Consider the following 27,282-nt stretch of genomic DNA (forward strand, 5'->3'; position numbering starts at 1 on the left):
AGTCGTGAATGCCCTAGCGTAGCGGTCACATCAATATACAGAGATAATAAGTAGGAAGATAACTAAAGACAATCGCAAAGTTGCAAGTGCAAACAAATCAAATCAAATCAAATCGAGTCAATATATACAATATGTACATGAGTGGTGAAGTGTTCTGTGGATGATAAATATGAATTTACGTTGGATTTACATGAGATTCCCATGTACCATGAGAATGAGAGTCCCATGTACCAGTTGTTTTGCCCCGCCTCCCTACGCGCTCATTTCTAGCGTTTGCTTGCTTGCACAGCTCGCGAAGTCACCCATGCCTCGCTCGCTTTGTGTGCTGCCGCTGAACTACACCTCGCTGCTATAGTAGTGAGATATTTTGTGTGTACTTTTACATGGTCTGCTGTTAGTAGAAAGTCTGGCTGAATGAAAAAAGCAGCGTCCGCACACTCAAATCTGTGCAAATATCTTGTTTATTGCAAGCTTTCGGTCATAGACCTTCCTCAGGCATAAGTAGAAAGTCTGGCTAAAATGCATCAATGGTGATGAGGAGGATGAGGATGAGGATGAGGATGAGAAGAAGAAGAAGAAGAAGAAGAAGAAGAAGAAGAAGAAGAAGAAGAAGAAGAAGAAGAAGAAGAAGAAGAAGAAGAAGAAGAAGAAGAAGAAGAAGAAGAAGACCCTCCCTCTGCTTTTGATATCCCCTCCTCTGGTCATTCATTTTGATCGCTGGTGGGGATAAACGATAAGTTTTATCCCTGCTTCTGGTCAGACTGAATTAATAGTGAGCCAAGGAGTCCTGACAAATAGCCACATATGGAGGCAATGGGAATGAGAATGCATTGGACATAAAGTGTATTGGCACATCTGGCCGGCAGTACTGAAAGGAGAATTGGGGGATTTAACTATGGCATGTAAAATTTGCATTTAACCTTTTATTTATATGATCACATCTCCTAAGTGTCCGGATGAGGAAAGGGCAAGCATGAACTTGACATCACATTGCTGAGAGTGAAAATACCACACTACTTGATGAATGACATTTTTTTAAATATTCCTGCAAATGTAGTGGTCAAGTTAAAGTTTCCATCAAAGAAATGTATGTTAGGGTAAGGTTTAATACTCCTGTCAGTGCTCCTGACCAAGGCACTGGCTATCGAACTGGAGCTGGTCCCCGGGCGCTGCTCTGTGGCTGCCCACTGCTGCTAGTTCTAGGAAGGTTCCTAGTAGAGGATGGGTCAAACGCAGAGGATGAATTTCCCCATGGGGATAAATAAAGCATAACTTAGTTTCATAATTGTTTAATTTAATTTCATAATAATTGAATAAACGTTACTGTAAACGCTGCAAGAAATAGCCTAATAGGCTCCGTAGTCTACCTACATAGGCTGTGGTTCTGATTTACTTTCATGAATAAAAACGTTTCAAAAACATCTCCCCCCTCTGATCTTTTCACAAATCGCACCCTGTGTATAATGATAGTTGCATTAAAACAAGGGTATAGTGTATGGCAGGGGTATTTAAAGTGGGAGGCGGGCCTCCCCAGGGGGCTCCAAACAGTTTCAGGGGAGGCTCAGTGAATGGCAGTGAAAAAATATGAAAAAGAATAGCCTAAATGTGTGTGATTTGGTTAAAGAGATAGTTCAGAGATACAGTAGTTTGTGGTGGGGGGGGGGGGGGGGGGGGGTATTTTATGGTCTTCAGACAGACCTTTTTTATGCGTTTGGTGTTAAGTAGGCTATGTCAACAGCAATAGCAGGCAGCAGGCTATCTTGGCTCAATTGTTGAGTGGAAATGGGATAAAATAAAATAATCATGATGGATGGAGGGGAGCTTTGTCCAAGTGTCAAAGTCTGAGACTGTGTCACAGTCTCAGACTTTGAAAACCCCTGGTGTATATGGCCTTAGTGTTTGCATTGGCATACCGTTGATGTTGTTCTCTGCCTCGTTCCTCCAACGCTGTAGGCAGGTCTTGACAGTGTGCAGCTCTTCGTCGGTGATGCTGTGGGGTGCTGGGTGGGGAGGGCAGTCCATGGGAGGTCTGCACTGGGTAAAGGGTTTGTAGATGGGGGTCCTCTGGCAACTGGAGACCAGTCCCTCTGATTGACTTGTGTCTCCAGGTTTGGCCTCACTGGGAGGGGCAATACAAGGATTAATAAAGATATATTGAAAGGCTGCCCATTAAATTGTGTGAGGAAATAATTTCTAAAAGCCTGGACCACAATCAAGGACTTCACCTATTTAGTTATATTTTCAGTCAGCTAACTAAGCTTGCTCACTTTAATCACTAGTCAACTTTTACTGCTGCTAAATACTAATACACATATTAATATACAACACAGTGTTTAACATTGATCATGTCATGTGCAGGTCCATGAGTGTAGTTTCAAGTACTTTGGGGGTTTTTTTGTAGAAAATGTGCTGCCTTAACTTCATAGACTCAAAACACTCTTGACTTGGTTTAGAATTCTGACAGAGTTTTTCCACAACAAAACTGAGGTTTTGTAAAGTCCCAGGGGCCGGTTGCACAAAGCACCTTAAGTTAAGATTTTCCTTAGAGTCCGAGTTGAGGTGTCCATAAAATAAAATCGGTTGCACAAAACACCCTTAAATCTTCTCCATAAGGTTAAACATTTTAAGGAAAATGTAAGCACAAGATTTAAGGGTGTTTTGTGCAGCCGATTCTATTTTATGGACACCTTAACTCTGACTCTAAAGCAGTTTTCACACATGCGCTTTTTACCGTTAAATGACCGGAAAGCGGTCTAATGCCTTGGAGTGTGAAAGTTGTTTTCCGGTATAAGCACGACCCCGTCATCGCAGACTTTTCACCAGTTTCGAGCCAGTCAGAAGAGCGGTTTGCCGCAATAAGGGACACAAGTGTGAAACGGCTCGAGTCATTTGCCGGTCCTTCTCTCATGGGCGAGGTGTACACACGTGCATCATCTAATCATTCGCGCACATCAAAGCAAACTACTTCCACATTTCGCTTCGTGCATTTGCTTTCTCTACATACATACAAGCGTTGGGCGGCTTGCAAGCCGCTGCCATTCTCGCTGTGTCTGTCCTGTGTCGGGCTGCTGCGAAGTGCGGAGGACTGAAGGACTGACCTCTCTCGAGCAGAGAGGGGAGGGGGGAAATCGGCTGTGTTTATTACGCTGGCTTGACGCTGCCTGGATACTACTCTGCACTGCAGCCCATGAGCGAATGTGAAGGATACAACATACTCTTAAGTCAAACGAGTGTGATTTATTGTGTGACAAGCGAACTTATTTCACCATCAGAGTTTTGCCGACCCCCAAAATAAGCCCCCCCCCCCCCAACATACAGGCTATTTGACGACTATATTCACACATGCAGCGCTCAGGTGTGAAGGGAAATTCCGGGAAATGGCCGATATTGATTTACAGGTAATTTTCCTGTAAGCATGTGTGAAAACGGCTTAAGGAAAATCTTAACTTAACTAATCTCTCTAGTTTAGAAAATAACATGGCCTGGCAGGGAGGAGTTGGCAATAGAGCTGGCCTCCATTTCAGCCACGGGGGGCCCCCGACAGTTCATCTGCCAGGAGTCCCATGCCGCCAAAACATTAGAGCCCTAACATTGGCAACCCAGTAGTTGTGCCTAAACACTGGTAAGGCCAGCCCTCCTTCAGCCTTGGGTTTTTGCAAGTGAATTTTCGAAATTCTATGATTCTTATAAAATTCCAGATGTAGGATAGAATTCTGGACTCTAGTTCTTTGAAAAAAGCAGATGTAAGGAAGATGGGAAGGTTTTGACACAGATAGAGGAACCTGGGAAGTGAAACCATCAAGTTTGCGGTAACTTTCATGTAATAAAGTTTCTGGCAGTTCGAAAAAAGATGAATGGTGTGAACCCTGCTTTAAGTTATGCAGCATCTCGTCCTCTGTGGTCCTAACCTGTTGTCGTCAGAGATGTGTTCGGTGAGCGGTGGGCTTGTAGGAGTTGGTGAGGATGCCCCTGGTCTCAGGTCCTCCGCTGGAGAAACACTTGTGGGCTTGGTAGTGGCAAACTCCAACACAAACTGCAACATGTCAGCCAGTGGATACTTGGTGGGTCCTGAGCCGTAGTTTTTATAACTGTGAATAAAGACGGTATGGTTAGTTCGAGCTCAGTTGCTACATCGGACATCTTTCGTTTCAACATTCACTGAACAACCCATTCAGAACTAAGCGCACTGTCCAGGAGTGGAGGCGGCAAAAGAGTGATTTTTTATATTGGTCAATGAGTGTTCAGTAAGTGGTAGGGTAGGCCAAATTGCTGTTGCCCACAAAACTTTACATTTTACATTTACAGTCGGCAAAAATAAACTAAATACATGATTAAAAAAGCGATCTGAAAGTAAGATTTCATGAAGAGACTATAGACTGTATACAAATATGGACATAGCCACTGTCCCTGACGTCACCCATTGGTTTGTGGACTCCCGTTTTTAAGCCTCGAGTTTGTCATGTGATGTCACAATCTTTTTTCTTCTTTTTTTAGCCAGTGTGTGGCGCTCAGATCCACCATGTTGTTTTCTAATGGGTTGCCATGGTGAAGTTGGGTGGAGCTGATGGGGTTACATCAGTATGTAAGGCTTAAAGGAGCATCTCCGGGTTAGGATGCTCTCTCGCAGTAGCATTGTCTGAGATGCTCTCCAGGCCGCATGGACAATCGAGTGCTGATAAATGGATTGTGTATTTTCCAAATGGAGTTTGTCAAGTGTAGTCTAAGCATTGTGTGTACACCAAGCAGAGGGCTGGTGAACCACCAGAAGGACAGGTTGGCCAGAGACGAGGGGTTGGACCAGAGCTAGATGCTAGCATGACTACATCAGCAAGTAAGCACCGTTGTAACTCGCTAAGCTGTGGCAACCCTTCCTTTCTTTTAAGATTTCCTCCCCATTTTCTCCTCAATTGTACTTGGCCAATTTTTTCCCCTGCTGCCCCAGTCGCTGCTCCACCCTCTGCCGATCTGGGGGGAGCCATAGACTAGCACCAGGCTTCCTCCGAGACATGCCGCTTCTTTTCCGCTAGTTTTCTCCAACTTTGAGCTCATCACTGTTGAGACCTTAAAGAAAACGATACCAGGGATGAAATCAACAACCTGCAACCTTGATATCCTTCCGACTTTTTTTCTGAAAAAGATTATTGATATCATAAGTCCCTCTATTGTCTCCACTATAAATAACCCCCTAGGGACTGGAAACTTTCCATCCAGCTTTAAACATGCCGTTGTACAACCACTCTTAAAAAAATCTAATCTTGACCCTGCAAAACCAGTCAATTTGAGGCCAATATCTAAATTGCCATTTTTATCTAAGGTTTTAGAGAAAACATTTTTTAATCAGCTGACAAGCTTTTTAAATGAAAACAAAATTTTAGACAAATTCCAATCAGGTTTTCATCCTTTGCACAGGACAGAGACAGCTCTTCTTAAAGTAACAAATTACCTTCTTCTAAACTCAGATGCAGGACACTGCTCGATTTTAATTCTTCTCGACATCATCGCCTGAGGGACTAGGTTGGCATCTCAGGCCCTGTTTTTAACTGGTTTAAATCCTATCTCTCAAATAGGACATTCTCAGTACTACTTGGTAACACCTCATCTTCTTCTGCACATATCACCTGTGGGGTGCCACAAGGCTCAATTCTGGGCTCAATCCTCTTCTCTCTATATATGCTCCCATTAGGTTATGTTATGCAAAATTACAATGTGTCGTACCACTGTTATGCGGATGACACGCAGATATACATACCCATCACTCCAAATGACAAATCTGCATAATTGCCTGTCCGAAATTAATGCCTGTCAGCTCAAACACAAGCTAGGCTCCCTAGCTGCCTACGCAACACATTCTGCTAGGAACCTAGGGGTTATATTCGACTCCAACCTCAATTTCGAAGAACAAGTGAAGAAAGTTGTCCAAACATGCTTTCTGCAACTGAGAACCATCTCCAAAATTAAATATTTTATGTCCTTTAGCGACTTGGAAAAAGGTCATAAATGCTTTTATCTTCTCTAGACTTGACTATTGTAACTCACTATACTCTTGCCTCAATCAGAAACAACTGTCACTGCTACAACTGGTTCAAAACTCAGCCGCCAGGCTCCTAATGGGTATTAACTCATTGAGTGCCATGGACGAGTATGTTCGTCATTTCGTTTAGTAACGTAGAGTGCCAAGGACGAGTATGTTCGTCAATTGCGTTTTTTGATGGTGGGACGTGGATCAAAGCCTCAGGCATCTCCTGTACAAATATGGGAGCTATTGAAGGTGTATAACCTATTTTACAGACTCATTAGGTGGCGACAGTGCTCTCCAGATTACAGAAAGGTCCGGAAAACAGGAGGAAAAAGCCGTGATCAAAGAGAAACCGATGCATGCTGCAGCCAGAGCCATATAGATTGCTCTGTCTGCAGCTGACGTTGTCTGCGAACCGCAGTCAATCCGCGCCCACAACTGAGCTCCTCTGCCTCTGTCTGTCTGTCTGCATATAGTTTCTCCACACGATTACCCGCCAGAAAGGCAGCACCCGACGCCGAAGGGCCAAACCTTTCCCTGCAGTCCGGTTTGGCATTTCCGTGTCGCGCTGGGAGCCGCCCGGCGCACAAAAACGAAGCCTCCGAAAATAGACTGGGTGCGTGTAGGCTGTGTGTTAGTGTGGGGAGGAGTTTGCAGTTGAGGGGGGGAGAGGGGGGTGGGGGACGCAGGCACCACACAACTACACCACGTCACTACATCAGAAAATATTAGCTAGAGTCAGTGAATGTGCTTGAAATGCTTCATTTCACAAAAGGCTGAATATCTCAGCTTATAATTTGAAACCTGTCTTTTTGCTCAAAACAGCCTATCTTCTCCGGCTCATAACTAAAGAACGGAAAATGGTATCAATAAACTTTTTTTTGCAGATGATAGAAGAGAGTCTCATTGTTCTTTGTGCGTGTTCGGTGTTTACATAGTAATATCACATCACACAATATTCTGTGGGCCTCGAGAAATCACTGAAAACGCTCTGAAACTCTGGCACTGGGAGCGTCCGTTCTCCAAAAGTGGCTGGCACTCAATGAGTTAAGAAGAGGGACCACATTACACCCATTTTAGCATCATTGCACTGGCTCCCTTTACGTTTTAGAGTTGATTTTAAAATTTTACTAATTACTTTTAAAGCCCAACTCAGACTGGCCCTAGAATACATAGTAGACCTTTTAACATTTTATGAACCAAAACGTGATCTTAGATCATCCAATCAGCTACTACTCCTTATTCCCAGGTCCAACCTCATAACCAGAGGAGACCGGGCTTTCGCGGTCAGGGCGCCCAAGCTCTGGAATGCACTTCCCGCAGATATCAGACTATCAACATCAGTGTCCATATTTAAAAAACAGTTAAAACATACCTCTATAAGATGGCATTCCCGTAATTGCACCTCTATCAAAGACCTCTTCCAATTTCTGTATAAATACGTTTGTTTTTGCTTTTATCTGGTAACAGTTTCTAATGGATTAGAAATAGCCTGTTGTTATTTCATTATATTTTTATTTTTCCAATATTTGTAATATTGCTTGTTTTTATTGCCTTGTTAAGCACTTTGTAACATTTGTTTTGAAAAGTGCTATAAAAATAAAGATTATTATTATTATTATTTTCACCTGACAGCGGGGAGCTTCACCGGCAGGACGTAGCACATGGGAGGACGTTATTCCCACCAGTTCCCTTCCGCCCCGAACAGGCGCCCCGACCGACCAGAGGAGGTGCTAGTGCAGCGACCAAGACAAATACCCTCAATCCGGCTTCCCGCGAACTTTGCGACCCTCGTGTTGGCAGGCAGAGGATCTACTGCCTTTCTTTCTTAACTCAAATGCTCATAGCAACCCGAGGTCGCTGGAAGCCCCTAGACGAGTGAGTGCATAACAATATTATCTATAGCGATGTCCAGGGCTCGTGGCAGTGTGACAAGAGTGAAACAGAGATGCAGCATCGCCTGCTATTGATCCGTGATGGGCGAGCTGCACGATCACTGGACAGGCGACCTGTCAATCACGCCCCAAAACATAGTCTGCTTTAACGATTGAGATAATAAACTCATTAGGAAAGTGACACAATCTGACTTCTTTTTGTAACCATACTACAGTGAAATTATCTATAGAGACAAAAATCTTTTTTTGTACCAAGCTGTAAATGTGTATTTCTGCTGTAAATTTGGGCATTTTAACATCAGGGTGAATGGGAAATTACTTGCTTTTGCAACCAGCCTCAAGTGGCCATTCGAAGAACTGCAATTTGTATACTGTAGGTCCCCCTCTAAAACAAGATGATGCCTCTCAACAGATTTTCCTTCAATAAAGTACTTGTTTTTTGCTCTGGAAGTTGGGGCTTGGAAGTGACACATTGAGAAAGTCTAGAATGGAGAGTGCTGTGTCCTCTAAGTAGTAAAGTAATAAATAAGGCTCCCCCCTTCACACTGGTCTTTCAAGCCACTTCAGCAGGTAACTTACCACTCAAGTTTCTGTTGAAGGACTGCAAGTTGCTCCTTCAATCTTTTCACTTCTCCTCTCCTCTCATGGGTCTGTTGTATGTTTTTGTGAAGGTATCTGTACACAACACATGGGTATGTCCCCAAATTGATCAGCAGGTTTGATTTGATGATGATTTGATTTTATTAATTCATGCTTGCAGTGAAGCCGGGGCCCCAATGAAAAGCTGCAGAACTTTACAATTCACACAAAAAGCAATTACTAAATATAAAAAGATATGCTACATACAAAACAATTACAGGGTTAAAATAGTTCAGGGCAGCAAGGACAGGTAGGGTTAGGGTTAGCCAACTAGATAGTCTCATTGTATAGCCGAACTGCAGTATGCAGAGTTGAGTTTCTCAGCCTGTTGGTCTTGGCCTTGGGTTCAGCCAGCTGGTGCTGGTTCCTCAGTGTCTTGGCAGTGCAGCTGCCTCGTGTTGGAGGTAGCAGGTCATGCAGAGGGTGTTGTTCATTGTGCATGTCCCTGACCAGGTTTGTTTAAACAATTATTACAATTTGTGTTAAAAAAAAAGCACACTGTAAATGTGTAAATAGAAATAAGTGCAAAGGTCATTACTACTATCGAGTCTATGGTATATAGTGCATTGAGCATTGGGAAAGTGACTGTCAAAATTAAATCTGTTACAAATTATGGATTACCATCTTAAAACTAATTTCCCCCGTGCAGGAATCTCTTTATATTCTGTTACTTTAGGCTTCATTCACATGATCTAAAATCTATACATTAGGATCAAAATCTGCTTTATTGGCCAAGTATGTGCACATACAAGAAATTTGACTCTGGTTTAAATTGCAACGTACTCAAACAGCGGGCAAAGGGGGTATGCATATAAGCTAAACAAACAACGACAGTGAGTTGACAGAAGTACATTTAAACAAATTAATGTACCTCTCTATTAGCATTTAGACTATTGTTTGGATGGTGCGATTATCATCATAATTTGGAGGGGGGGGAACAAAAACAAAATCATTTTTAAAATTATTCATATTTTCAAATACGTCAAGTGATGATTTTGTCTGTAACCATCACAAAATCCGCCTCTCTCTGTATTGTTCTTTTACGTAATCTGATTTCTCTAATGTGCTGTAGAAGCCTATTGTTAAGTCAAACTCTCCTGTATGATGCTCACCTGTCCATATAAATGATCTGTGGGAACTCTAATTTCTTGTGGATCTTCTCAGGGCGTCCAAGCTGGGTGTTGAACTCAAACCTGGACAATTCAAAGGTCAGGACTGGTGGTAACTTTGAGAACCATCTCTGCAATCAAGAGAAAATAAATACTTTCTTAGCACTGAGTAAAGTCAATTTATACAAACATTTTATCACACACACACACACGCAGACAGACAGACAGACAGACAGACAGACAGACAGATAGACACACACACACACACACAGTTTTGCTCACCTCGCGGGCAGATGTAATGGTTTGATCTGAATGTAGGGACTCAATGTCCTTCTCCACCATGGCCCCTTCCAGGCATTCATCCAGGTTGTTGAAGCCGTTGACTTGCAGCGGGTACTGGCCAAACTGCTCAATATTGGACAATGTCTTACCTAGACACAGTCAAATGTGATTTGAGTGAATAGGAATAAACTATATACTGTAGACTGTGGCACATTACAAAAAAAAAAACTCAATGCATACCCTCGCTTCTTCTCTCTGTCACAAAGTTACCATAGAAAAGCTGGACCATGGGGTTTTCTTGTTTGTCTTCTGCATTTCTGAAAATGAAACATAATAATGCAGTTCATGGTTAATTTAGCTATCAGAGACTGTCAACCAAGGGCGGACTGGGATCATAATTCAGGCCGGGCATTAGATACCAAGCAGGCCAGGCCGATACGGGCCGATGCGCGTGCCGGCATCCGAAGGGCGGCGGGGAAAAATTTGGGGCGTTTGAAGCTCAATTTGGGCCGTTTGAAGCCCAATTTGGGCCGTTTGAAGCCAGATTTGGGCCGTTTGAAGCCTAATTTGGGTCGTTTAAAGCCAGATTTGGGCCGTTTGAAGCCCGATTTGGGCCGTTTGAAGCCCAATTTGGGCCAAGTCCAATTTTACAATGAGATGCACCCACTTTAAACCTGAATAAAGTAATAAAACCACTAGTAAACCAGTAGGCGGCGCCTGGCCTGCTGTTCAGTGAGTGGCCTGGCCTGGCCTGCAAAAAAAAAAAAAAAAAAATTGGCAGGTCAGGCCAGGCCAGGCCACCGGGCATTTGCCCGACGTGCCCGATTATGCAGTCTGCCCCTGCTGTCAACAACAATGGTTGATAACCAGAGTTTACGGCCATTTTAACATCTAACTCAGCGTTACTCAACTGGTGGGTCGCGACCCAAAGGTGGGTCGCGGGGCCGTTTTGATTGGGTCGCGGACATTGGCAAAAAAAATAAAAATAAATCATATTTCATTTGAGTTAAATTCAGATTATTGAAACTGGATTAGCCTGACCAGTTTTACTTGTTTAACAAGCTGAAGCATATGCTCTGCCTGTAATTCAAGAGAAGTCTGCCTTTTCATTTCATATTTAATTTTAGTTCAATTCAAATGATTGAAACTGGATTAGCATGGCCCCAGTTTAATTAAAAGTTATGACCAGTTTAACTAAAAAGCATATAGCCTGCCTGTGATTCCTTTTTATTTCATATTAGTTCAATTCAGACTATTGAAACTGGATTAGCATGACCAGGTTAACTTGTTTTATTATTAGTATTATTATTATTATTATTATTATTATTATTATTATTATTATTATTATTAACTTGTTTAAAAACATATAGGCATGTAATTCAAGATAAGTCTGCATTTTATTTCATATCTTACAGTTCAAATAAGACTTTCTGAGCATGACCAGTTGACTTGTTTAAATTTAAAAACATATAGGCCTGTAATTCAAGTCTGCCTTATTTCAATTGGTTTTTAGCCCTAGTTGCACTTCTGTTGCACTTTTTTGTTCATTTGAGGTTTATAACAGTGCATGAAGGCATTTTTGTGCAATAAATTTGAGTGGTTTAAAAGAAAATCTGAAATTTGGGTCGCGACTTCATGACAAGGAAAATAGTGGGTCCTGAGGCTCCACCAGTTGAGAACCACTGATCTAACTTACTTTCCATTGGCGGCCAGCTGAAAGGCATCCTCGAGCCAGTCAAGCAGTTTGTGGGTAAACTCACTGACATCCTAAGAACAAAGAGGTGAGAAAATAATTGCTTGGAGAAGGCTACCTATCAACTGTCAAGTCAAGTCAAGTTTATTTGTAGAGCACATTTCATACACAGTGGCAGTTCAAAGTGCTTCACATAAAATGGATGACATAAGAAAATAAAAAAAAGAGGATAAAATAGACATTTCATAACAGCTTTGTCTTTATACTGTAGTTTGGATGCCAAGCATACCCTCTACTGGTACCTTGCGTCTTCTGTTGCCCGTACATGCCACAGCATTGGGTTTGCATAAAATCAAATAGAGGCAATTCAAAGTGCTTCACATAAGATGGTCGACACAAGAAAATAAGAGAATAAAAGAAGAGGATAAAATAGACATTTAAAAGCATCACAACAGAGTAGTTGCAAAAATAGTTAAAAACTTACAGAGGAATAAAACAAATGTTCTATCTGTCAGCAGTTAAAATGATGGTAAACATAAAAGTATTTAGTCTATTTTTAAAAGTAAGTAAAGTTGGGGCAAATCTGAGGTCTTCAGGCAGATTGTTCCAGCTAGGAGAAGCATAGTGGGTGAATGCGGCCTTCTCATGATTTGATTTGATCCTAGGGACAGTTAGTAAGCATGAAAGCATGATAAGCCGGACCCTGCTGACCTCAGAGGTCTAGACGGTTCATAGCATGGGAGCAATTCAGCGATGTATTTTGGGCCTAGGCCGTTAAGCGATTTGTAGACTAGTAACAGAATTTTAAAATCTATTCTATGACACACTATCAACCAGTGTAAGGACTTAAGAACTGGAGTAATATGATCAGCTTTCTTAGTCTTTGTTAGAACTCTAGCAGCAGCATTCGGAATGAGCTGGAGTTGTCTAAGTTCTTTTTTGGAGAGACCAGAGAAAAGGCTATTACAGTAGTCTAACCTACTGTAGATGAAGGCGTGAATTAGTTTTTCTAGATCCTGTCTGGACATGTAGCCCCTAATTCTTGCTATATTTTTAAGATATTTTGGAAGAGATTTTGATAGAAAGCTGATTTTCACATTGACTTAAAGGATGGGTTTTCCGTGGGGAATATGAATATATATTAAATCTCACGCCCCTAAGGTTTTCGAATCCGTTGAAATTTTTGAAATTGGTGGTTTACTCACAGAGATATCAACCGAAATCCACTCTGTGTGTGTGTGTGGGGGGGGGGGGGGGTGGTGCGGGTGCGGGGACTCGAAATACTACATTTCCCACAATGCACTGGGCTCGCGTGGCCTTCGTTTTCATGCCCACCCCTCAGGCATTTGGCTGATATCAAACTCCAGTAGGTGGCGGTAATGCACATATATGTTTGCCAACCGCCATAAAACTCAAAGAAGAAGAAGAAGAAGGCTTTGACAATAAAAGATACAAAGAAGAAGAAATAAATCGAAAATAAAATTGCCTCCAAATTGCACCAAATGTAAACGGTAGTATATATGTCGGGAGATGTCTTCATAAAAAAAAATTCATGCATTTTAAGGCATTTTCGTAGGAGTTACGCGCATCTGATGTTGTAACTATTTTCTGTAAAAATGTGTAAAAACGGGTACATTGCTCAGCGTTGATTTCGTTACTTCAACCCACCTACTACTAGATGTAAAATTTGACGATCTTTCCAATGCCGCCAGTCCCGTGTCTATTAGTGCTTCCGTTCCCGAGATATGGTCTCTTTGCAAGGAACTATGGGAAGCTAATATTAGCTACAGCAGGCTAGGCGGTTGAAAAAGATGGCTGCCTTTTTGTTTTTGTCAAGGCCTCTGAAGGGGCGTGGAGGACCTCTAGAGGCGGGACCATGGCCAACAACAGTTGTAGTTAATAGGTGCACGACTTCCGCAAGGCGGGGGGTGTCGCTCTGACGCGTTTTGCGTCAGAGCGACATGGAAATAATGTGATAGATGCTTGATAGGCATGGCAGTGAATATCCAATTTCAAAAATTTCAACGGATTCGAAAACCTTAGGGGCGTGAGATTTAATATATATTCATATTCCCCACGGAAAACCCATCCTTTAATGTGGGAGTTAAAATTTATTTTATTTGTTTATTTGGATGGGACAGTGCAAAATCAATGAACACAGAAACCACAGAACAGATAGTAAAACCTGGAACATAGTAAAAGTGTAAAAATTGCCGGATTTAGCACGAGGCTAATTTCCATCCGTTGTCCCAAAATTGAGATCGGAATCAATAATAAGTACATGCATCAGTGTCTTGTTCAATATAAATGTACTGTACTGCGGCCTTCTTCTAAAATGTTTGGATCTGTAATATTTGCTCTACTTTGGATCCAAATAAAAGTAATTAAATATGTGTGTGTGTGTGTGTGTGTGTGTGTGTGTGTGTGTGTGTGTGCGCGCGCGCGCGCGTGTGTGTGTGTGTGTGTGTGTGTGTGTGTGTGTGTGTTCTTGTTTTGCTATCTATGTGAGAACTTCTGGTTGACTTTTAGGTTGACCAGGCCACACTAAGATTTGTATTTAGGATAGGATTAAAGCTGTACTAGGCAACTTTACATGTTTGCATGCAACGTACGTGTACATTTCTTTTTCTTCTGGGAGTTTTAGGTGACTGAAACGGAGGTTTTGGAAAATGCCGTCCGGGTTGGAGATTTTTCAAAACTCTGTTTTCCTGTATTGGTGTGGACAGGCGAAACACTTGTGTAGTTCACTCTTAAAGCTGCAATAAGTGATTTTTCTGACCGCTTAGGGTGTTCAGGGGGAATTTAACAACAATTGTACTTTGCCTTTCTTTCCCCACAGTGTAATTTACTGTGCCTGATGCCTGATGTGACTGATTGTTTTCCAGTTATTAGTCAGACCCCATGTATTTCCAGGGAAAAGGAGATAACACTAGCAAAATAAATTTTCTTTTGAGAGTGAATTGCCCACCCATATGAATAACATTTGCTTATATCTTTTATTTTGTTGGTAACCCCCGACAAGGGGAAACATTGAATAGGCTAGTATAGGGCACTACAGTAGTATAGCCAATGGAAAGTCCTCACAAGACATTTGTACCTGTTGGGCCTCGCTGGTCCTGAAGGCATCTCGCAGTAACTCCACTGAAGCAGAGGGATCCACGAACCTGCGGCTGGAGCCCACCATGAGGGCAAAAAGACAGCGCAGCTCCTGCATGAAAGACATGTTCCTCTTGTCCTGTTCACTCACACACTCACACACACACACACACACACACACACACACACACACACACACACACACACACACACACACACACACACACACACACACACACACACACACAGATTATCTTCTTAACACGTTCACTGCCAATGACGTATTAATCCGTAAAAAAAAATCCAACGGTTGACTGCCAATGACGTATTAATACGTCAAAAAAATGATTTTTTTTTTTTGACCGTGGGATGTGCATCTAACCCTTTTACATCTCTTATATAATTATTGGAGCCACCGAACATGTACAACCCATTCCACCGACCCACTAAGTGGCGACAGTGCTCTCCCAGACTAGAGGAAGGCAAGCAAAAAGCAGTGTGAGGAAGCCATTCTCTTGAAAATGGATTGGCGAAAACGCTTTCGTTTTCTCGCTGATTGCTGGCGGTGCGGGATTGCAAATTTGCATAATAGATTACGGGTGGAACACACTTTGAAACACGCAGCATAAATAAGACCAGAATCGCAAAAGCTTCATCAAAGCTCTCAACACAAACCCCAAGAAACGAGCGAGCCCATATCCAGACTTGCACAGCGGCCGCCAGCAGACAGGCAGCAGCAACTCGTTTGTCACAGACCCGCTGCAGAGCCAAGGAGGGCGGAGGAGAACGCCCACGGAGGGAGGAGTTGGAAGCAGAGGGGGGTTTCCTGCTGTTATGGAGGAAATTACTGTTCAAAACTATTGTTTAGATGTCTGACGTCTTACTGATGCCAAAAATGAATGGTTAAAGTGACTGTTCTATCGAATTTCACAAAAAGCCGTTTATCTCAAAATAATTTTTCAGACGCTGAAACCATGCTGTATTCAACTGCTAATGCTTACATAACTACTAACTCTACAAACTAACTCTTTTAGACAGAGAAAGCACACATTCTATTAGTTCTTTTGAGATATTGTGTGTTCACAAAATCTTAGCAGAAAAGAATCCTCAGGTCTTGAAAGATGAGCCAGAATCCTCAAAAAAACCCTCTGGCAGAACCTACCTACAGTAAAAAAAAAAAAAACGGCTGGCAGTGAATGTGTTAACACAGAAACTCAAGAAACATTGGTTTAGATTTGACAAATGTAAATCTCATAACTGGGTTTAGGATAACCTAGGTAACATCAATTATGAAAAATCTGGTTAAGATGCCTGGCTTAATGCCATATTAAACTGTAATGTTCAACATGTGTTCAGCAGTGTTTCTGTCATTGTATATTGTGTATCAAAAGTGTACTGCAAATAACAACAACTAGAACGACCGCACCACGGATACTGTATATGCCTCCGCCAACAAGTGAGCAGCCGACATGTCCGTCCAGACTTTGACGTTTGAGCCAAATGTGAAGAAGTTCCGTCAAGGCGTTACTGAAATATCACGTTAACAAGCTTGAAAATGGCATTCGTGAGGTCACAGTGACCTCGACGTTTGACCACCAAAATGTAAATCAGTTCATCCTTGAGTCCAAGTGGATGTTTGGGCCAAATGTGACGAAGTTCCATCAAGGCGTTCCTGAGATATCGCTTTAACGAGCAAGAAAATGGCGCTTGTGAGGTCACAGTGACCTTGAACTTTGACGCCAAATGTGAAGAAATTCAGTCAAGGCGTTGCTGAGATATTGTGTTGATGAGCTAGAAAATGACGTTCGTGAGGTCACAGTGACCTTGAAGTTTGACCTTTGACCACCAAAATGTAATCAGTTCATCCTTGAGTCCAAGTGGACGTTTGAGCCAAATGTGACGAAATTCAGTCAAGGTATTGCTGAGATATTGCTTTAACTAGCTAGAAAATGGCGTTTGTGAGGTCACACAGGCCGGCTCACTCTACAGGCGAAACAGCATCCTGCCTGGGGCGCCAGTTCGGCTAGGGCGCTGTAGCCCCTCACAAAACAACAACAAACAAAAAAAATTGCTGGTAGGCGCCCCCTCCTTTTCTGCACAATCAGTGCCTGAAATTGGCCGCAGGATTGCGGGAATCCCACATCTGTTTGTGCGAACCGATGTCTATTATTAGTAATTAGCCGATGGTGCAGAACGCTACATAATGATGTTGGACAAGCCGCTTGTCACAGACAGGAACCAGGCGCAGCGTCAGTACAGCTGCAGCAGGTGAGTAGCCTACGTTGGGGGTGGTGAGTGTCTGAGTTTCACTTCACCTGCCTTCTTCCTCCCATCAAAAGTGAACCAGGAAATTAAATTTTTAAAAGGCTGTATAGGCTAGGCTGCTTTAGTTTTCCTCTTTTTTAGTTTTGTTTCTGTTTGACATCTGCTAGACTAGCGTTTAATGCTGATCACTTTCAGTCGTCTGGAGCCTTGTTTAAACATTTCCTGATGACTGCTGATTCATATAAGGTGAACTTTCATTGACAAAACACCCGGACAATTTCTATTGTGAAGAACCTACAGATACAGCTGTGAGCTGTGACTATTGACAGAGGGATAGAGAGAGAGAGGGAGGGAGGGAGAAGAGAAAGACGCGAGTGAAATAGCAGAGCAGGTGGTGGGCGTTCAAACGTGCAAGTAACGAGATGCTGCCTGCGATCCAGAGATGTGCACAGACAGTTTAGGGGCCAGGTGCATAAGTGTGAAAAAGGGGCACCCCCTCATAATTATTTATAAAAAATAAAGTGACAAGTCAGGTCTGGATACCAGTGACACACTTGAAGAGCTCCCCTGCTATCAATTTACATATAAATAAAAATCTCTTTATTTTCACACAATTTGAAATCACACAATTGATCAGTGAAATGCTGTAATTTATAGATTCATTATGCTATAACTTATTTGTACTGATACGTATGCTTATATTAACCCAATGGCACTCATATTCTGGTTTATTTCAAGAAAAATATTTTGGCTAGTGGAAATTAATTGGCTCGTAACTTTAAAATCTATCAGCCATATTGGCTGGTGATAAAAAAAAAAAACATAATGCCTCCGGCTTGGCTATCGCCGGCAGAGGGATAACAACAACACAAAGACACCTATAAATGCAGTTATCACCCAGTGGGCCACAAGGCACTACTGTGGTCAACTACATAGTTAGCTATTATTACGTTTCAAGAAACAAATATATATATAATTTTGTTTGTATATTTTGCTTCAAGTTTAGTGACTTTTGTTTTCTAAGTTATAAAAAAAAAGTCAGCAACCCTTGAAAAATGTGACACCTAGACACCTATAAGGTAGGCTAACTTCCATACAGTAAACATGGTTATTTATCTGTGTGCACTGCAGTCTATACACTAAATATGATTGCTTATTCTGTGGCTATTTACTTTGACATGTCAATGAATCAAAGAAAAGTATGATATACTGTAGATAAGAATGTGGCAAATTAGGTTAAATAGTGTAATATATTCAAGACAATTCCAACGCTCAGACATTTTAAGTCGAAATGTATGAATGTAAAGCCATTTTCCCACATGCGCTTTGTACCGCTAAATGACCGGAACGTGGTCTAATGCCTGCATGTGTGAAAGTTGTTGTTCCGGTATAAGCGCGACCCCGTCATCGCAGACATTTCACCAGTTTCGAGCCAGTCAGAAGAGCGGTATGCGCGATAACGGATACAAGTGTAGAACGGGTCCAGTCATTTCCCGCGACACCGGTCCTTCTCTCATGGGCGAGGTGTACACACGTTGCTTAATGTTCCAGCGGGCATAATCTAATCATTCGCGCACATTAAAGCAAACTGGCGAAATTATCTTGTGATAATAAGAGCGGTATGTCAGCTTCATGTGTGGGCGTGCTGATTTCCCCCTCTCTCCTCTCTGCTGCCTGCTCGCTCTCTGGCCACAGTCAGTCCTCCTCCTTCAGTCACAGCCCGACAGGGACACAGACGAAGCAAATGCACGAAGCGAAATGTGGAAGTATTTTGCTTACGTTGCCGACAGCGAAGGCAAGCCCGGACACATCAAACGAAGCCAGTCTGTAAAAAGTGCTTCAACGCGACGCAGGTGAACGGATAAACAAGCAAACTTATTTCACCATCAGAGTTTTGCCGACACGCCACTCCCCACCCGCTCTGCAGTGCCGCCCCGCCCCCCAACATACAGGCAATTTCGCTGCTATATTCCCACATGCGAAAGCCCAGGTGTGAAGGGAAATGTCCGATATTGACTTACAGGTAATTTTCCGGTACGCATGTGGGAAAACGGCTTCTATGTCCCAAAAAGTCTATCTTGTTGAAATGACAGGATATGTTAAAAATTCAACCTGTTGGTGTCTGAAGAGATATGCTGCATACGGTGACAGTAGTTGACTCACCGAGTGGCTCTTACACTTCTCCAGTATACGCTCAGACAGACTGTAGCTGAGAACCAGTCTCCTGAACACAGGCAGGTGGAACAGTGACTGCAACAAAGACAACAAAAACAAGAAGCATTAATACTCAAAACACCTTTCAGAGGGACACAAGCAAAATGGTAAGGCCGTGCATTTCTGGGTATTAATATCTGAAAAGCCCATCTTTTTTCTAAGGCACCATGGTTGTCTCAGAGTGGCAGGAATCTATTCATTTTGAACCAGAATTTTATGACGGCTCAGCTCAGTTTCGCTTATTGGCCAATAGGCCAATAGGTGAAACGCGTTGTTCGCAATGCCCTTTCTTGTACTTTTGAAAGAAGATGAATTAAAATGAGGAAGGAATTCAGCCTTCTTGTGTGCGGTGAGTCTTCTTGTTCAACTACTCATCTGATGTTTCCTGGCATCACCTGCACCAGGAAGTAAAGCGCTGTGCACATAGCGCTGTATGTGCACAGTGTGCACATACACATACATAATAGCGGTATCATACATTGTAGCTACAGTATATCCGAGCAAACATACAATGACAGTTTCATGTTTTCAGATGCTTGTGTCCCTCATGACAATCTAAATGGAACGGATCAATGGACCAGTCAGTCACAGTGGGGCTTCTAAACACTTATGAAGAACCTTGATACTGTATCAACTTTCCTTTTGACTAGGAAATTAAATTACATCTTATCTCGATTTTACTGTAATTCATACCTCAAACGATAATATGGAAAATATAAGTGGATAACCAAATCATGTGGTCGCTCAGTCTCAATCTGATAGCTTAATTGCTTTTATGTGTGTGTGTGTGTTGGGGGGGGGGGGGGGGTAGTGCTTTATTAGGGGTCTGGCACTATTGAAACGAAAACACACCAGTTCAACCAAAGCAAACAGCATTATCATCATAGACAACAAAACAAAAAGTTACAATCGAACAACTATTTGCATTCAAACTACACCTTCTTATTTGCCCGTTCCTATTCCCTGATAATAGCTCTTATCCTATGGGGGGGTTTTCACTTCTTAATCGATGCAGGAGCATATCTGAGTGAAATAGAGACAAATGACGGCTCCGTCTTCTCTGAAGCTAATTGACAGCCATGGAAGCCCATTTCAGGCTGGGACTGAAAAGCCCACTGCTCTCTCCATCATCACAACACCGCACTATTTCATTATCCAAGCAGCCTGTGCATTTCAATGAAGGCTCCGGCGCTCCGCTTTCTGCCGGGCCACCCGATAGGCTTGGCTAAATTCAGTCTGGAATGGACTTGGAATAGAATTAGCAGCACCGCAGAGAAATACCATATTCTCATGTGGAAAGAAAACGCCCACATCACATTATCGTTGATACTGTAGGCATGATATAGAGTTAGCATACAGTAAAGGCATGACTGTAGTGTTTCTGACTGTACTGTTTTCTGCAGTCCAAAAAACAACATTTAAAACAAACATGGGATATTATTGTCAACCACGTCACAGGCCAATCCTTATAGGGTTTAAAAAATAGAGCAGGGCACTAAATATATTCACCACATGCACATTCATTTGTCAGGTTACAAAGATGAGTGGAAGCCAAAAAGACATTTGCTGACTGAATACAGGAATCAATGTCAAGATTCAAGATTCAAGATTTTTATTGTCACTCCATGGTACAAGTATCACGTGTGAAATTCTTGTGCTGTGGACTCCGTTTACGACATAGTACAAATATAGCAAGGCATATGAGTGCAAAAACAACAAGCAATAGGGCAATAGGCAATAAGCAATAGCAATAAGTAACAATAGCAATAGGGCAGTATAGTGATAAGACAAGTCCGAGACAGTGGCCTATTCACTGCACCTAGGTGCACATGTCATGTGCATACATTAGACGCGCCCAAACATTTCAAATTCGACGTATTTGTCACACAGGTGCAAATAGCATGTACCTTATCATACAGGTGCAAATAGTATGCACCTTATTAGACATACAATTAAACATTAGACATCCGTAATGGCAGCAGCTGCAGTGCGGTACGGCACGGCTACTACGCTATTTGTGCATGTTAACACATTCACTGCCAGCCGTTTTTTTTTACTGTAGGTAGCTTCTGCCAAAGGGTTTTTTTGAGGATTCTGGCTCATCTTTCAAGACCCGAGGATTCTTTTCTGCTAAGATTTTGTGAACACAAAATATCTCAAAAGAACTAATAGAATGTGTGCTTTCTCTGTCTAAAAGAGTTAGTTTGTAGAGTTAGTAGTTATGTAGGCATTAGCACTTGAATACAGCATGGTTTCAGCGTCTGAAAATTTAAGCTGAGATAAATAGCTTTTTGTGAAATTCGATAGAACAGTCACTTTAACCATTCATTTTTGGCATCAGTAAGACGTCAGACATCTAAACAATAGTTTTGAACAGTAATTTCCTCCATAACAGCAGGAAACCCCCCTCTCCTTCAAACTCCTCCCTCCGTGTGTGTTCTTCTTGGCTGCAGCGGGCGTGTCACAAGCTCGTTTCTGCTGCTGCTGCTGCTGCTCCTGTCTGCTGGCGGCCGCTGGGCAAGTCTGGATGGGCTCGCTCGTTTCTTGGGGTTTCGGTTGAGAGCTTTGATGAAGCTTTTGCGATTCTGGTCTTATTTATGCTGCGTGTTTCAAAGTGTGTTGCACCCATAATCTATTATGCAAATTTGCAATCCCCCACCGCCAGCAACCAGCGCGAAAACGAAAGCGTTTTCGCCAATCCATTTTACAGTATGAGAATGGTTTCATCGCGCGTTACCCTGCAGTTTTGGCTCGGCTTTTTCTAGTCTGGAGAGCACTGTCGCCACTTAGTGGGTCGGTGGAATGGGTTGTACACGTTCGGTGGCTCCAATATTTTCATAGGAGATGTAAAAGGGGTTGATCGACGTCCCACCGTCAAATTTTTTTTTTTTTTTTTAAGACGAGATATCTCGTCAACGGCAGTCAACCGTTTTTTTTTTAAGACGAGATATCTCGTCAACGGCAGTGAACGTGTTAAGGAGTCTCGTGGCCTGCGGGAAGAAGCTGTTCCTCAATCGATTTGTGCGTGCTTTTGGAACCCTGTATCTCCTCCCTGAGGGTAGCAGGGAGAACAGGCTGTTGTGGGGATGGTTTGTGTCTTTGATGATCTTCAGGGACCTCCTGAGGCACCGCTGGTTATACAGTTCATGCAGTTCTGGCAACTCACATCCTGTTACGTGCTGGGCCGCGTGCCTCACCCTCCGTAGCGCCCTGCGGTCCATGGTGGTACAGTTCCCGTACCAGGTGGTGTAGCAGCCAGTCAGCAGGCTTTCAATGGTGCCTCTGTAGAAGTCCCTAAGGATTTCTTTCCTTAGCCCAAATTTCTTCAGGCGCTTGAGTCCGTGTATTCGCTGTTGGGCCTTTTTGACCACAGTGGCGGTGTGACCGGCCCAGGTCAGGTCCTGGTGGATGTTGACTCCCAGGTACTTGAAGCTGTCCACCGTTTCCACCACTGTGCCGTTGATGGCGATTGGGGGGTGTGCGCCCCCCCCCCCCCTCCTGTAGTCCACAATGATCTCCTTGGTCTTGGAGACGTTCAGAGAGAGGTGGTTGTCCTGGCACCATTGTTCCAGGGCCCCCACCTCCTCTCTGTAGGCCGTCTCGTCGCTCCCCGAGATCAGCCCCACGACCCCCCCTTTGAACTACTGAAGTTGGGCATCTTGGCTATAGGTAGGAAGGTCAACTCCAAGTATGTAAATGTTTGTCAGTCAGAGAGAGGGAGCTATTTTAAACCTCAACAGCAACGGTAGAAGTGAGCCACTGTTAACAGGGGGAGGCGACAAAGGAGCTTAGTGCACTGAAATCAGCGAAATCACAGATTCAATCAAACTTTGTATTTGATGGTGTATGTTGTTTTTTGTATGTATCTACGGAGAGGATTAGAGAAGCGTGGCAGGAGGAACTTGGTATTGATTTATCTGACATTATATGGGAAAGGATTCTGTCTGTGGTACAACTCTGTTCAGTTAATAGCAGACACCAGCTGATCCAATTGAAAGTTGCTCACCGTCTTCACTATTCCAAGCATAAGTTACACAAGTTCTTCCCTTCTATCTCACCACTGTGTGACAGGTGTCAAGTGTCAGAGGGCACACTATCTCATGCCTTCTGGTTCTGCCCTTCACTAACGGGATTCTGGGAAAAAATATTTGATTGGTAGCCTACTCTAAGGCCTACAAAATAACCCTTCAGCCGGAGGCAGAACTCGGCATCTTTGGCTGCTCGGAGTCCTCTCTGAACTTCCCTATAGCTGTGCAACAGTCTCTAACACAAGGGACTACTGTTGCCAAAAAACTCATTCTGAAGGAATGGAAGTCTTTTTACATTACATTACATTACGTCATTTGGCAGACGCTTTTATCCAAAGTGACTTACAATAACACATTTTTGTCAGCAATAGAGAGCCGCAGGGATGACGTATTTTTGTAGTCAGAACGCGGAAGTCCCGGACTTCCTGGTTCTTCACTGTTTCTGTCTATGGGATTTTTGAATGGGTTTTTGCCGCGATGCTTCAAATACGGTCTCTGGGCAACGCAAGATTAATCAAACGCGAACCAGAGTTCCGTCGGATAATCTTCACACATGAGGACCACTTTCATGAGTTTTGTAGCGTAAATGCGAGCCCTAGAAGTAAAAAGCTCGAGCTAAGCTAATCCAGAACTATACACTACTCATAGGCTTCCACGTCACGTCAGCACTCAACCTGGACTTTTGTTGATGTGTGCACTGATTACCCCGGGCTGAACGGGCTGAACCAGGTGAGGGAAAGAGAATTTCCGTGTTCGTCCTTTGAAGTGGTGACGTTATTGATGTATATATCTCCATCGACTCAACAGTGTAGTCTCATTTAGCCGTTTGCTAGCTAGCCGCCCTTTTAACGGCACGTAAAAGCTTCAAAACTCGTAAAAGTGGTCCTCGTGTGTGAAGATGATATTACTAAACACTGGTTCGCATTTGATTAAGCCAGCGTTGCCCAGAGAGATTATTAGAAGCATCGTGCCAAAAACCCATTCAAAACTCCCATATGCGAAAACAGTGAAGAACCAGGACTGTTAGCATCGATGATTTCCGGACTCGTTTCTGCGGCTCTCTATAGAGCAATCAACTATGCAACACAGTCTATGACAGCTACAACTGTTGAATGAAGACGGCACGGTGGCTCAGTGGTTAGTACTGTTGCCTCACAGCAAGAAGGTCCCGGGTTCGAACCCCGGTCCGTCCCAGATCCGTCCCAGATCCGTCCCAGATCCCAGATGTTGCGGCCATTAAATGGGTTGAATCATATCTGTCTCACCGGGAGCAGTGCACTGTGGTTGGCGGTGTCAGCTCCCCTTACCTGAGCTGTCCAGTAGGGGTCCCCCAAGGGTCAATTTTGGGGCCAATTTTCTTTTCTTTGTACATTAATGATCTTCCTGATTACTGTTTTAATGTAGATGTCCAGCTTTATGCTGACGACACAGTTATCTTCACAAGGGTTAAAAACCCAGGGGAGGCGGCACGTGTCTTATCTTCAGCTCTCTCTCATATCCAGGCATGGCTAACTAAATCTTGTCTCGTGCTGAATGCAAAAAAAACAGTTTGCATGTTCTTTTCTAAAAGAAACATTGCACCTGCGCGCTCCAATGTCTTCTTGGGGTCAGAGGAATTATCTGTGGTCAACGAGTTTAAATACTTAGGCGTGATGTTGGATTCCAACCTAACGTTCAGCAACCACATCAAAATGATCTCCAAAAAAATTAAATTCCACTTGTATAACTTCAGACAAATAAGGAACTGTCTGTCCACAGACGCTGCGTTTTTATTTTTACACTCGATGATCCTTTCGCATCTGAATTATTGTATAAATAGCTGGTCGTTGACAGGAGTAACTACTCTCAAACCAGCCGAATTACTTTATAAAAAAGCCCTGAAAATACTAGATAAAAAACCCTTTTCTCATCACCACTGTCATGTCATATGTAAATATGACATGCTAAGTTTTGAGATCTTTAGAAATTTCACCTCTGCCTGTTTAATATACAAAGTTCTACATGGACTGGCGCCGCCTCCTCTAGCTGACTTCATCAAATATCGTTCGACCGCCAACTCGACCCGTGTCACTCGGGCCATCACGAACAAGGTCTGTGAGGTCCCCTTTAGAAAAACTTGCTTTAGCCAGAGGACCTTATCCTACATGGGAAGCACCCTCTGGAATAATCTACCTCTCTTTATTAGAGAATGCCCTAGTCTTGCCACCTTTAAAGGCCAATTGAAATTGTGGCTCAGATCAAACCAACAATGTGATCATTTTTAACATATTGTCTGTCATGTTTTACTGCATGCTCTGTGTGTTTTACTCACCGTATGTTTTACTAACCTTTTATACTATTCATTTTTTGTACTATTAATTTTTTTTTTTCTTTTCAAGATTACATCAACCTGCCATGGGACTACAGGTGGAAACTAGCCCTTGGGCTAAAACCTGGCATATTTACTGTACGGCTGTACTGTCCATTAATGTGCAATGTCCCATCTTCTAAATAAATGAATCTGAATCTGAATCTGAATCCTTTCTGTGTGGAGTTTGCATATTCTCCCTGTGTTCGTGTGGGTTTCCTCCGACCACCTAAAGACATGTATGTTAGGGTGAATACTCCTGTCAGTGCCCCTGACTAAAGCACTGGCAAAAGAACTGGAGTTGGTCCCCGGGCGCTGCACTGCGGCTGCCCACTGCTCCTAGTTCTAGGAAGGTTCCTAGTAGAGGATGGGTCAAATGCAGAGGATGAATTTCCCCATGGGGATAAATAAAGCATAACTTAACTAACTTAACTTGAATAGTGGTAAAGTTTAGTTTAGTTAGTACGTTTGTTTTTGTTTTCGGGGGGTTTTTTAGAGAGAGAGAGAGAGAAAGAAGTTAGTTCAAGAAGGGCCCAGATGGAGCCTGAAAAGGTGTGTCTTCATCTTCACCTTCTTTTCAATTGTGGTTGACGGACATGACTTCTGTTAAACGGATGGAGAGACATAGGATCAACTCACTCAAGAAGTTTTCAGCTGTCTGGGATCCATTTCTGGCCTACCTCGATGAGGTTAGGGGCGACAGGTGACTTGCATGGTTGGTATCTCGTGGACCCATTGTGTGGGATTCCATGCATGTTCCTTACAAGCACATAAACACTTTGTGTGGTTGGTAGCACCACGTTGTAATATTGAATGTCTAATATATATGTATCCATTGTTTTGTTTTTGTTTGTTTTTCCCCTTTTCTTACGTTTTGTATCGTTAAAAAAAGTTGAAAATAAAATATTGGGAAAAAAACAAAAAAACAACCATGAAACAATGATGATTAAATAAACGTTCAATGACAACAAAGTCTGAATGTGCAGAATTATGTTTATTTCTCAGCCATAAATACTTTTCAATAGAGAGATGATGTGATGCCCTAGTGAGCTAATTAAAGGGATTGTGAGTACCGTTTCACAAACAACCCTTCAACTGAGACCACCTCATTTGAAATATTATGGAGCAACAATGTTGTGAAACCTACGTCGCAGTTTAATCCATTTCCAGTGTAAGGCCACATTCAGATACAATCCGTCGAGATGTATTGTAGTCCGGCTGTAGTACGTCAAGGTGGGCGGATCTCACTTCACCCCCCCCCCCCTTTCTGCCTTCTCCCCTTCAAAACAAGCATGTGTGCGAGCGAACCAGGAAAAGACACTTTTAAAAGGCTGTAGGCTATTTTGTAGCTTTAGTTTGCTGATCACTTTCACTCGTATGGAGCGTGTTGAAACTGGCTGAAACATTTCGGCCAAGCTGCATTTCATTGACAAACTAACCGGAGGATTTTTATTGTGAAGAACAGATAATATCTATACAGTCGTGACAAGAGAAGAGACGTGTGAAACAGAGCAGAGTTCTGTGTGTGTGTGTGTGTGTGTGTGTGTGTGTGTGTGTGTGTGTGTGGTGTCTAGATTGGCCAGTGGAGTGTGACGTAGGGTTGCATCCCCCCAAAGTTGGATCACCCTGAGCTCTGTCGCCGTACGGCCTCTGCGTGTTTTTCACCCTCTGCGTCGCCCACTGCCGGAGCTTGACGGA

General features: G+C 42.9%; 1 protein-coding gene across 1 annotated transcript in view; it reads right to left on the reverse strand.

Annotated features, from left to right (window-relative positions):
- The window catches only part of usp28 (ubiquitin specific peptidase 28), a gene marked incomplete at both ends in the record, with an annotated part of 96,751 nt that overhangs the window by 55,725 nt on the left and 13,744 nt on the right, over nt 1–27,282 (reverse strand). Inside the window, 9 exons of the mRNA XM_083659051.1 lie at nt 1,914–2,119; nt 3,909–4,088; nt 8,491–8,586; nt 9,663–9,790; nt 9,942–10,090; nt 10,182–10,258; nt 11,638–11,708; nt 14,732–14,869; nt 19,159–19,245. Coding sequence (XP_083515177.1) covers nt 1,914–2,119; nt 3,909–4,088; nt 8,491–8,586; nt 9,663–9,790; nt 9,942–10,090; nt 10,182–10,258; nt 11,638–11,708; nt 14,732–14,869; nt 19,159–19,245 — 1,132 coding nt within the window. The remainder of the gene's footprint in view (nt 1–1,913; nt 2,120–3,908; nt 4,089–8,490; nt 8,587–9,662; nt 9,791–9,941; nt 10,091–10,181; nt 10,259–11,637; nt 11,709–14,731; nt 14,870–19,158; nt 19,246–27,282) is intronic.

The sequence above is a fragment of the Poromitra crassiceps genome (assembly GCF_964638095.1).
Source record: "Poromitra crassiceps genome assembly, chromosome: 1".
NCBI classification, from domain to species: domain Eukaryota; kingdom Metazoa; phylum Chordata; class Actinopteri; order Beryciformes; family Melamphaidae; genus Poromitra; species Poromitra crassiceps.